At 44.5% G+C, this 12,379-nt stretch overlaps 1 protein-coding gene across 1 annotated transcript in view; it reads right to left on the minus strand.

Annotated features, from left to right (window-relative positions):
* Positions 1–12,379, minus strand: part of ATP10B (ATPase phospholipid transporting 10B (putative)) — a 203,633-nt gene that overhangs the window by 55,147 nt on the left and 136,107 nt on the right. Inside the window, exons 6-8 of the mRNA XM_033096782.1 lie at positions 8,219–8,304; positions 4,305–4,411; positions 702–833 (exon numbers count right to left, since the gene is read on the minus strand). Coding sequence (XP_032952673.1) covers positions 702–833; positions 4,305–4,411; positions 8,219–8,304 — 325 coding nt within the window. The remainder of the gene's footprint in view (positions 1–701; positions 834–4,304; positions 4,412–8,218; positions 8,305–12,379) is intronic.

Raw genomic sequence — 12,379 nt, forward strand, 5'->3', positions numbered from 1 at the left:
CGTATAAAAGGGAGGCAGAGGGAGATACCAGTGCAGAAAAGGAGAAAAACATGCACGCAGAGATCAGAGTAATACGCATCGAAGGTGGAGGAAGTAGCTAAACCACAGCCTACCGGTGCTGAGACACCACTAGAAGCTGAAAAAGACAGGGACAGATTCTCCCCTCAGAGCCTTCAGAAGAAGCCCACCCTGTGGCCACTTCGCTCTTACACGTGACACTGATTTTGGACTTCTGAACTCCAGAGCTAACAGAATAGATATGTGTTGTTTTAAGCCACTTAAGTTGTGTTGACTTTTTGCAGCAGCAACAGGAAACGTGTACAGTGCTTGCGTGTGGTCCTCACTGAGTGGGAGAGATTGTGTTACTCTTCCTGGACTGCTTCCTGCTGGACTCGCAGCTCTTCTGACTCATCCTGTTATCCTCTTACACCAAGAGAGTGCCTGGGTTTGTAAGTATTTCTGGGACAAATAAGTGAGAGATGGTATTCTTAATATTTCGAGTACACAATGCTTTCAGGAGATTTTCCCCATGCATTTTTAATTTCACCGGCATCCTGTTAAAGTACAAGGGATGCTTTATTTTTTTATGCACTCTGTTTTATAGAGGAGGAAACGCTCAGTGAGTTCAAGCAACTTGCCCAAAAGTTAAAAAAAAAAAAAAAAGATTACCGGGCTGGTGTTCTTTCTAGAACATTCCATACCTACAGCTCCAATGAGGCACATGAGGAAGAGGAGACCGATGCAGAAGAAGACGTCTGTGTTCATGCGCCGCTCGATCTTGCTGCGTTTGTACCGGGGGCCGCTGTTGTTCAGCAAGGCTTTTGTCTCGTGGCCTTTGAGAGAAAATGAGATTATCAGTTCCTTAGCCCCTATTTGCCCTCTGGCCTGGGTCATAGCCCCGGCTTTTCTCACAGGAGCTTACAGGAAAAGAAGGCTTCCTTCTGTAACCTGACCCGGTCCTTCCTCAGGGAGGTTGCTGAGAACGGCTGTAGAGGCCTCACCCAATTTGCCAGCATGTATTTATTAAGCATCTTCTGTAGACCAGACATTGGTGGGCATTTGCAGAGCTACGATGCACAGGTTGTGCACTGCACAACTCTAGCGGTAGTCCTCATTTTGTAGTTGTTATAGATTTGTAAGTTTATTATGACACATTTCTGGCAAATGATGGTAAGGACTATCTTTTTCCAATTTGCTCAGAGGCACTGTTCTGGGCTAGTGCTGGAATACAGTGGTAAAACAAATGACTCACATTCTGGTGAAAGCACACAAGGAAACAAGATAACTGCAGTTAGTAATAAGTCCCATGAGACGAACAACAAACAAAGGGCTAATAAATAAGAGATGGTGTTAGAAGGCATGGTCAGGGAAGGCTTCTTAGAAGAGGTGACATTTAAGGAAGACATTTAAGGGAGAGAGAAGAATTGAGAGAAAATGGTATTAGGCTCGGGAAAAGAGTACGTGCCAAGGCCCTGGGGCAGGACACGGCTTGAGGCCGGTAATTTTCATACTTGTCTTTTTGCCGCAGGTGCTGGTGCAAGAGCCATAGGGGCCAGAGGCCTTCATCCCAGCATAACCTTGTGCAGCTCTACTCCTATCTTGGAGTTCTGCATGAAATTTTGTTCAAAGAAAGGACAAAATTTGAAAACTACCAACCTCATCCAATTACCCTTTTCCAGTTAGAGAAAAGTAGAAGGGACTGGCCAGAATGAAAGAATAAATGAACACCAGAGCCTCATTGAGAACCCAGGATTTGGATTCCCAGCCTAGTTCTCCTTCCACCCCCAACCCCCACTCCCTCACACCCAAGCTACACAGCGAACAGCTGACAGTCAAACGGAGAAAGAACCTGTTCTTTGGGGCCGCTGCATTTTAACTACCATGCTATACTCCTTAACAGTTGAATTAAAAAACACCAGTCACTTATTTTCTGTGCAAAATTAAAGAAAACCAATCTATCAGCTCTAACAGTGAATGGGTTTAATGCTGTTTAGCTGGTTGCCTCTTGGATTTAAAGTGGCAACAAAGCAGTAGGAGTGAGCAGACTCTGGGCTTGTTAAATTAGACTCGAGTCACTGCAGTGGCGTGGGGGTTTCCACAGCCACTGTGCCTTCCTGTGTGTCTCAGGTTCACCCCATACAAGGGGTCCTGGGTCTACCCTCTTCAAACACCTGTTCTTTACCCTCTGAGACCCCTCTGCTCTTTGGGCAAGAGTTGGACTCAAGGGGGATGCAGTCTGGGGTAGTGGTTAGAATACCGGCTCTAGAGTCAGAGCCAGACTCTGCAGACACTTGGCCGGGGATCACATGGAATTCATCTCAGGAGACAAGTGACCTTGGGTGAATTGATCCCTTTGTACCTCAGTCCCTCATCTGCAAAATGGGAGATAGTGGTTGTGTGTTTGGGGTGGGGGAGTGACTTAATAGATACAGGACACCTAGATGAGTCCCTTGTACACAGTAGGAGCTCAATGAATGCTCGCTGTGAGGAGCAGACACCTCCACCCTGAATCTCTTCCTTCATGAAAGCTCAGCTTGGCCTGTTTGGGCCTTTGACTCTGACATGGTCCTATTTTGTCCATCCATGTTACCGATGGGGAGAATATGCCTCTAAACCAGTGGTTCTCAATGACGGGGATTTTACACCCCCAGAAGACATTTGTCAATGTCTTGAGAAATGTTTGGTTATTACCTCTGAAGAAGGTGGTACTAAGGGCATCCTATGGGTAGGCACCAGCACCCTACAGGGCAGCCCCCACCACAACGAACAATCTGGACTAATTCGTTAGTGGTGCCAAGGTTGAACTCCCCTGCTCTAGATAATAATGCCAAAAACGATTAGCACCATTTTTGCTCACAATTGTTGAGAGCCTGATATGTTCCAGGCATTGTGTAAAGCCCTTTTCACAGATCATCTCATAGGAACGTTATAACCCATGAGGTGGGAACTATTAGTCCCCTTGGGTTGAAGCTTAGTCACCCAGCTCAGAAACAGGCAGCCAGTGAGTGCACTGAACCCAGCAGGCTGATTCCCTAGAACCAGGATGAATTCTCTCCACATCTGCCCCCTCACACACCACTCCCATCCCCCACTCAGAGTTTCTTTTGTGTCTGATCATGCAGAGAGGCAAATCCTAAGCCTGTATGGGTATTTTTTCGGAGTGGGGCAGGGATTGCTGTAGAGTTCGTCTTTAGTGGGTCTACCAGATGGCACTGAACTCCATGGCCAAAGACCCTTGAAAACAGTCCCCCAAACTGACAAATTCAACCTCCCTTCCCCCAAATTAGGAAAAGCTATGTAGACCGTGACATTATTAAAAAACAAACAAACAAACAAACAAACAAACAAACAAAACCCCCAAACCTGTTTTTCTTTGACAGTCCCTAAAAAGTGAATCTTAGGGTAGTTTGATGTTAAATGCTCTTCTATGTCCATCAAAAGTGGGGTTCTACTCAGACAAAAATCAAATCAAATCAAACAAAACAATAAGCAAACAAATTATTGCAAGGGAGTGAAGGACCCAAGGAAATGTATTCTGGAGTCCTCCAGTGAAGGAAGACACCCTAGGAAGACTGTGTGTCCCCGACAGAGTAAGAAGTCCTCTGTTGTTGACATAACAACATACATTTATGAAGAACCCATGGGACCCCAGGTAGGAGGTCCTGGGGATACAGCAGTCTTCAGACTGCCCTCTAAGACGTTAGCTTGCATTGTGAGAAGTGTGCTACTACCTTCTTTTTTTCTCCACGGGAAAGCAAAATTACAGTGCAAACAAGAGAAAGACCACCATCACTGAGCCATAAAATAAAGAAAGGTAATAAAAACTTAACTGCAAAACAACACAACTAAAACCCATTTTGCCTTTGTTAGATACAGTGCTTTTCAGGTGTTGGGTCATTGGAGCCTCACGGCTACTCTATGAGGCATATATAAATATTTTTGCCATTGTATAGATGAGGAAACTGAGGCACGCCAGGTGAAGCTGTTAAGTTTGGTGAGGTTATCCCTCAGGCTCAAGAAGATACTGTTCACCCTGCCTATAGTTAGTGTAGCAGAACTACACCAGAGGTGAGCGAGTAGGAATCTCCCTCCTGTCTTGTTCAGATGAGTGATAGTAACTTGAAATTTAATTCTGTCTCCTGTGGATTCCAGCCTCAGTCTGCTTAGCTGAGAAATGGGAAGTTCCATGACTCTACCCCTTAGCACTGATATGAGTTCCCGCTGACTAGAGATGGATGTGGAGGAGGGGATGGAGGAAGGAGGATAAAGGAAAGGGACAAAAGAAGGTGTCTGGGGACAATGACCTGCATAGATGACAATGCCAACAGCCAGCTCCGTGTTTCTGATGGTGCAGCCTCGAAGCAGAAGACTCTCACTGCCAAAGCCAGTCCTCGTCTGGTCAGGATATTCCCTGGGGATGAGGAAAGACAGGGAGTGATTTGGTGGTCTCTCCACGCTGTCACTGGTTAGAATGGCGTCTCTATGGGATGACATAACTAGAAGCGGTGAGTGAATACACTCCGTCCTCCCTCCTTTTCATAAGACTGATATTAACTGAAAATCCAATCCCTATGTTCAACTGCAATTCTTTATGCTCCGTGGAGGCTGGGTGGGGACTGAACCACGAGAAGGGAATTACCCATCCCTATGGAGATGTCCTTTACCCACCCAAAAGGCAGAACTCTGCTGAAAGAGCCTCGGAATGGTTTGTGGGCGAACTGGCTTCTGGCCCTCCAAGGACTACATTCGTTGTGTTCCCTTCAGGCTGCGTTCACACGCTCACTCTCACCCAGCTGCAGGGACCAGAACTGCACAAGCGGAATGTCAGCATCCATAGCAGACACCAGGCAGTCCCGCCTCTCGTATCGTGAGACAGTGAGGGAGGGCAGCTCGCAGGCTCCTCTGATTCGAGCTCCATCTCTCACTGGGCCTTGCTCCTGTACTGTCCTCCTCTTGCTCTGTCTCTTATAGAATAAACAGACCTCACAGGTGGTGGACAGTGGCCCTTTGTGCGATGGCCTGGGAGGCAGCTTCTTAAAGTGGGATAGTCTTTTTCTTGTTCTGGCCTCAGGGAGCATTGCAGTTTTCCACCTCACGTTAGAGAATTCTGAGTCCGACTCACACCAGTTATTACTTGGTGTCTGACCCTTATTCTATCCTGATGCCTTTCCTTTGGGATTTTCAAGAAGTTTAAATATAACTTCTCTATGACATTGGGTAAAACAGAAAAACAATAATCAGGACCCTTTGGGATTTTTGTCCTTCTAGTGCTTCATTCTTTCATTTCTCTAGGTCCAGTTATTAGTGTTTTTTATGTATTAACTCAGTCATCATGACAAGCTTGTAAGATAGGTCATTATCATACCCACTTTATAGACAGGGAAACTGAGGCAAGGTCATAGAGCCAGTAAGGGCAAGAATGGGGATTCAAACCCAGAAAGCATGGCTCCAGAATTCTATACTGCCACTTGATATGCCTTTAGTACTAACTATTCTTCACTGTGTTTATAAACTACACTTACTTACGTTATTTTATTTGACTCTTCCTGGCTCTGGGAAGTAAGCAGGGTGATTACCCTTCCTCGTGACAAGTGAAGCTCAGGGAGGGTGAGGGATTTTCCCACGGCCACACACCTAGTACATGGGACATTGTAGGACTCGGGGACCCAGGCCACAGACACCAACCCTCATGCTGTTTTCACTACACGAGGCTTCCCAACATAGTGCGCCGTTAACTTTCACCGAATCAGAGTCATTTCCATTTGTCATTTGTCTGAATCCAACAAGGAGATGTCTCAGTTTTGTGTTAGTCTATCATTAATTTGCTTCCAGCACTTACTTTTATCTAACTTTTCAACACAGAGGTGGTTTAGCAAATAATAGTCTGTAGTTAAAATATAATGACCCCTGTTTTGATTTCATTTTATTAACTTTAATATTATTTTATCTACATGGCAAGAGACACAGGTTTCCCATAGGGCCAGTGATATACATTTCCCGTTTAAAATAAATTAAGAAAAAAAATAAGCCAATTAAAAATTTGGTAGAGAAAAATACAGGTGTTTTATGATTGTGATACAAATCATAAAGGTGGTCCAAGAATGGCTGACATTTAGGATGCACCTCTCCTCGGCTGTGCATGGAATATTGGGATGGAATCTCGAATTGTTCCCTGTCAGTAGCTCGTGGTTGAAAGTGCATTTTGGTGCTGCCCTGAGGTGATAACATGATAGTAGCTTCTCTGTCTCCCAGTCAGAATGTTCCCTTTTCAGTGGGAGGTAGGACAGGATAAACATGTCATGGCTGCTCTTCTGTGGAGTGCTTGTAATTTAACTGACTCCGGAGTACTTTCTCCACTCTGGACCACTGATGTTTTGGGTGGGATCACTCCTTGTTATGATGTCTGCCCTGTGCTTTGTAGGAATGTTTAGTAGCATCTTTGGTCTCTACTCACTAGATGACATCGGAACCCCTCCCTAATTGTGACAACCAAAAATGTCTCCAGACATTGTAAAGATCCCCTTGGAGGTGGGGGAAGAGAGGGTAAGAGGAACTTCCGGGGTTGAGAACCAAGCTGTATAGAGATCTTTTTTTGTTGAAAAGTTGGATTCTCCAATCTGACGGCCCTAACCTGCAGACAGAGCATTGAAAGGGATCCAGGACCACAGTGGAGAACTCTCCATACCCTTGGTGGCTACTGGGCTGACCAACTGGACCTTTAGTACTCACCCATGAGGCCGGGGCAGGTGGGGGAAGGATGTCCCTAGGGACAGCAACCAGGAAGAGGGGTGCTGGAGGTTAAGTGGACGTGGGAAAGTTCTGTCTGAGATGGGGGGACAGAGCCCAGGTTGAAAGCTCAGAAAGGCTGGCTACTGGCACAAGCTCTTTGGGGGCAGAAAGGACGACAAATAGAAACCCAGCAATGCGGCTGTTCTCTAAGAGGAAGGAGAATGACTCCAGGCACGGGTGACTTGGGATGAACCAAATCCACAAACCGCAGGCATGAGGCGTGGACTCCTTGCTGGGCAGGTGGCAAGCTCTACCTTGCAACGAATGCTCCTCTCCCCCAGGAGTTCATGCCCTTCTCTGTCTCCACCTGCTCTCGCTGTGCTTTTAAAAAGTCATTTTGTGTTTAAAAGCTGCCATTTCTCTGGTATTGTTCTTACCCTTTCCCCTCATGACATTCCTGAGAAAATGTGAATTGGGGGAAAGCACAGACGTCTGCCTTCTAAGAAGCTTTTTTAAGCCTCACTCTAGCATTGGGAGAGAAGTTACCATAACAAGGTTGAGCTCTGGACCATGGGAAACACACTGGGGTGGCAGTGAAAAGACCCGGGTTTCAGTCCTGGCTTTGTCTCAGACCTGCTGTGTGCCTTTGGGTGAATCCTAAAAAGTCTTAGATCATCAGATTTCCTACCTGATAAACGAGGATCATTTTCCCTTGGGTTGTTGTGCAGATTAAACAGGATGATGTTCTGTGAAACTACTCTAAAAACTGTTAAAGCACTGTGTTAAGGGCATTTATTCATATCCGTTGTCACTGCTGTTTTTTGCAGTAAGACCAGTAGTCTGATGTGGGAGTAGAATTATGGTAAAATTCTCAGGTCGAACCAAAGTTGAGGAATAAGAATAATAGTAATTGTCGCAGTAGCAGCCACCATTTACTGAATATTTATTCTGTGCTCACTGCTGTGCTAAGCACTTTACATATGATAAACAACTTAATTCTTAGAAAAGAAAAATCTTACGATGTAGATATTATTATCATCTTTACGGATGTGGGAACCAAGGCCCAGAAAGGTTAATTAATTTACCCAAGGTCACACAGCTTGTAAGCGATAGAATCTGGTTTCAAACCTAGGTCTGTCAAAACCCCAAATCCTTGTTCTTACCTATAATGCAACACAGGCTCTTTCAGAAAACCGATCTTAATTAAATAAGTCAAAGGGTGGTCTTGATTTTGATGCTATTTCACCAGCGTTCCAAAAAACATTAGTGAATTTAACCCTGCAAGGTAATTAACTGTCATTCCAGGAAAAAAAAAAAAGAAAAGAATAGGAAAAGTTTTACAACCTAGGTTTCTCTAGCCCTTCTTTATGATAAAAAGAAAAACTTTTGCAGGATCCGGATGCCTATCTGTTTGGCCATTTCAAGGAAAAAATGTGTTCTAGCCACAGAGGAGATATTTGCCAGCAGCGCATGGGCACTCGATACTTACATATAACCCTTAAACTTGTTGAGATGGTTGTTGGGTTTCTCACACACGATGATGTTGTGGAAATGTTCCGGTTCAAACTGTACCTCCTGTGAGAGAAGAGGACAGTTGTGAAGTTATTAAGAGGGATCTAGTTTTAATAGGATCAACGGGGAACTCATCATTGTCAGAACCACTGCGAATTAGGTAATCCTGGCTTTGTCACCCTGTGATAGTTGCCAAGTGTTAGATGGAAAAGAAAAAATCCTCATTAAGGAGGAGAATGTAGATGCAAATGAAATTTGGGTTTCTGGCAGAGAAAAGATGGACCACCCCTGTTCGTTGTCAGGCCTGGGGTGGAGTTGCTAGGCCAGCACTTCCAACAGAACTTCCTGCAATGACAGAAAGGTCCTAAGTTTGCAGTGCCCGATATGAAGACTGCTAATCACGCGTAGATATTGAAATGTGGCAGGCTGACTAGGGATTGATTTTTAAATGTTATTCAATTTTAATTAATGTCAAGTTAAATAGCTACATGTGGCTGGTGGCTACCACAGAAAGAGATGATCCAAAAGAAGAGATAATATATCATGTCACCTAGAGATTGCCACAGTTAATATTCATGTGTGTATAATACTCCCAGGGTTAAAAAATATGTATATATGCACCCACACACATTTGTGTGTGGGTATATCTATACAGTTATGCATTTCAAAACTGAGATTTAGTGTTCATAGATCATAAATAGTTTTACATATTGTTAAAGTTTTCCACAGCTTAGAAACCTACCATGTGAATGCCACCGTATTTCATTTAGTCATTTCACTACTGAATATTTACATTGTTTCTATTGGTCTTGTTATTGTAGAAATGCTTTAATGTGAAAAATAATTCTTAATAAAATTGATAGTATTTACTGTACTCTCATTTCTGCCCAATGTGATAAGAGATTTACACATATTATTTTCAAGCGTACACTCTTTCTATGGAGTAGCACAGTACTTCAAACATATTCTTGACTCTCCACATTTTCTCTTACATTAGGTATTTTAGTCACATAATCTCTTTTGTCCAATGAGGGGAAACACACAACTGGGGACAGGGAAGTCTTGTTTTCTAATAATCCTGCCCCATTTTGGCTACTGCTGGGTTTGACTACTGAGCCTCAGCTTACTCATCTGCAGAATGGGACTAACACCACCTCCCCTGTCCAACTCATTTGTGCCTCAGAAGATAGAATCCATGTGGGAAAGTTGTGAAAGGTGTAACGTGCTATCCAGATGGAAAGAAGGAGTGCTAGAGTTGGGATTGGAAACGGTTTCTGGGGTAGAGCTTTTAGCACGGGGAGTGAATTCACGGCTGAAAGCTTCAAGGTACAGCTGCTCAAAGGAGCAAATTGATTAGAAGAAATGATAGCATTCTCTGGTTTCGTGCAAGTATACTGTCCATTGGATCTGCGGGGGCACCGACATAAATAAACTCTCCAGTCACTGGAAATAAATTACCCATCCAGGAGTTTCTAAAAATATGGCCCTTTTCCCTCCTGGTATCGATTCTTTCAGGGACAAACACTTGGCGAGTTCTGAGATGATGACAAATCACACTGTAATTTGTCAGCTGCTTTCATGCCTCTGATTAAGCCGTGTGCTTCGATCCCGATCCATACCATTCAGCTCATTGCTGGCTTTCTAAATCCGAGCTCATTTCAGGGAGGAGTGGCAGCGGGGTCTGAGAGCTAATGATCCTGATGCAGTGAGTCCCCGCTGTCTGTTTCACTGACCTGGCCTACCCCTGGCAATGGCCAAGTTCACCTGTCTTGTCCCTCAGTGGGGCTTTCCAGTGACCCTCCTCCTGAGGTGTCTCTTACGTTGTATTTCTTCGGGGCACTGGGTTTGGGTCCTTCGTCTCCCTCTCCTCATGGAGAGAGGTCACCTTGCCCTTTCTAGCTACCTGTCCCCTAGGTGCCTTCCTTCTCTCCATAAGATGGGCTGTGGAGAGGGGCATGTGGGCCCAGCTGTCTCCAAAGACAACCCCTCAGGCCCTTCATGCTTTGAAGCATTTGCTGTAGCTCATTCCAGGGGGCTGCTGGCTGAGCCCAAGGGCAGGAGGGAATTGCCAACCCTTCCAAATCTGTCCGGTCCTTATTTTAAGCAGGAGTTCCAGATTCTCTTCTGATTCACTACCCCATAGCTTTTCTTAGCTTGCGAACGAAGCCCACGTAACCAACTTTTCTTTCTACCCAGCCTTTTATCTAAGGCAATATCCTTAATGGCAGTCTCCCTAACAGCAAAACAGCCTGGGAGCTATCAGGGTCCAGGAAAAGATAAACCCTTTCCAGAGAGGAGAGTGTGTGTCTCTGCATTCTTCAGGCCAGGCCCACTGACCTTGAGCACTTATTATGTGCCAAGTATCTGTCGTTAAGTTCTCACAGGAACCTGGAGAGGTTTTGACAGAAGAGCAATGGAGGCTGAAGTAAAGCAATTGTCTTACGGTTGGTAGGTAACAATTCCTATCATTGGAATCCAAGGCCAATCTTGATAATCATCAATGTCAGCACCGTTTTCATCGTATTTATTCCTCTTCTATCTCCTCCTCGTGTTGTGATTATTGTCGCTGCAGCAAATGCTTATTTGAATGCTCCTTATGTGCCAAGAACCAACTAAGTGTTTTATGCAGGCTATTTTCTTTAATTCCCCAACAAGGGCCTGATGAGTTTCCCACTCATTCATTCATGCATTCAAGCATGTATTGCATATCTATGATCTATGAACCACAGGGGAAGTGAGAGAGAATCAGAGAGAAGGAAAAGGTGATTGACACAAATCCACGACGGCAGCCATAAAACAACTCAAAGTCCGCATTTTAGCCCCTGTGTATCAATGGTGGTATCTGTGAAGGCAAAGGAAGGTCAGCCGAGTGTTAGTGTGCAATGACTCCCCAGGTTAAGGGACTCCTCACTGACCCATGGACTGGATACAGCAACCTGCGTCCTTCCAGGGCGACTGGGAGGGTCCCAGGTGAAGCCATCAGGCTGAACTATACTCCAGTAACTGGAATAGGCCATTTCCCTTGCACTGGCCTCAACTCTTACCTTCCTAGGCTTAGTTCCTTTTATTCTTCACAAGTGAATTTCAAGTTGGTCTATACATATAATTACCTAAAGGCACAGAGGCACGAATGATCTTTTGAAATTGTTTGTAGTGGGTAGCCGTCTGGTGACTCACCGTCTATTCTGTCCATTGTCGTCTCCTTTCCTTAATGACTCTTTGACATTCTTTTGGGAAACTCTCTCTCTTCCCTGGTTTATAACCTTGACGGGAATATACATCAAGATGCCCTGCCCACTAGACTTTCCCACTGTGGACTCTGACTTGAGTGGAATGACTCAAAGGAGAAAGAAAAAACAAATGAGACCATTTAGAAATTGCTGCTACCAATCTCTCCCACCGCATTGACATTTCCTGGTTGTTTCTGAGCCTGGGTCTTCAGATTTCCTTTGATTCTGTGAGCTTCTCGCCACCCCACCCCCGCCCCTACCATACGCACATTTTTGTAACAATTCTGTTTTGCTTAACTTAGGTCATTTCTATTGCTGATAAACAAAGAATCCGAATCAACACGGTTGCCTATTCAGCCGCGTAGGCATAGCTGGGCCTTTAAAAACTAATGTTTCTTACTTTGGTAAAATTACACTTCACAAAATCCTGCCTCTTATTTACTTGATCTTCCCAACTTTCCTGTGACATGTTCAGGACAGGTTATCCCCATTTTATTGGAGAGAAAACTAAGTGTTACACTGAGTAATTTACCTAAGGTAACACAGCTCACGAACATGCAGGTTTTTCTGATTTTAAAGTGTGTAATGTTTGCTGCTTGATTTAAGCATTTAATGCTATCTGCCTATAGAGCAGGGCTTTTTCATCATTTCTTTGCAAATTTTCCATGTTGACAATTCTCTTAAACTTTCAGTGCCAAGCTCAAGGGTTACACCTCTTAAGGACCCATCTGTCTACCACAGACTATAGCAATCTCTCTTTGCTTTGAACCCAGATGATTCTTAATATCCATACCACTCACTTTGAACTGGTCTTATGCTTTTAATTGTCAAATACCAAGCTGTTTCAATAAGCCAGTTAGTAGATTAAGCATCACAATTGGCCCACAAATTCCCATACACACCAAAAT

This window comes from Rhinolophus ferrumequinum, chromosome 24, assembly GCF_004115265.2.
Source record: "Rhinolophus ferrumequinum isolate MPI-CBG mRhiFer1 chromosome 24, mRhiFer1_v1.p, whole genome shotgun sequence".
Taxonomy (NCBI): domain Eukaryota; kingdom Metazoa; phylum Chordata; class Mammalia; order Chiroptera; family Rhinolophidae; genus Rhinolophus; species Rhinolophus ferrumequinum.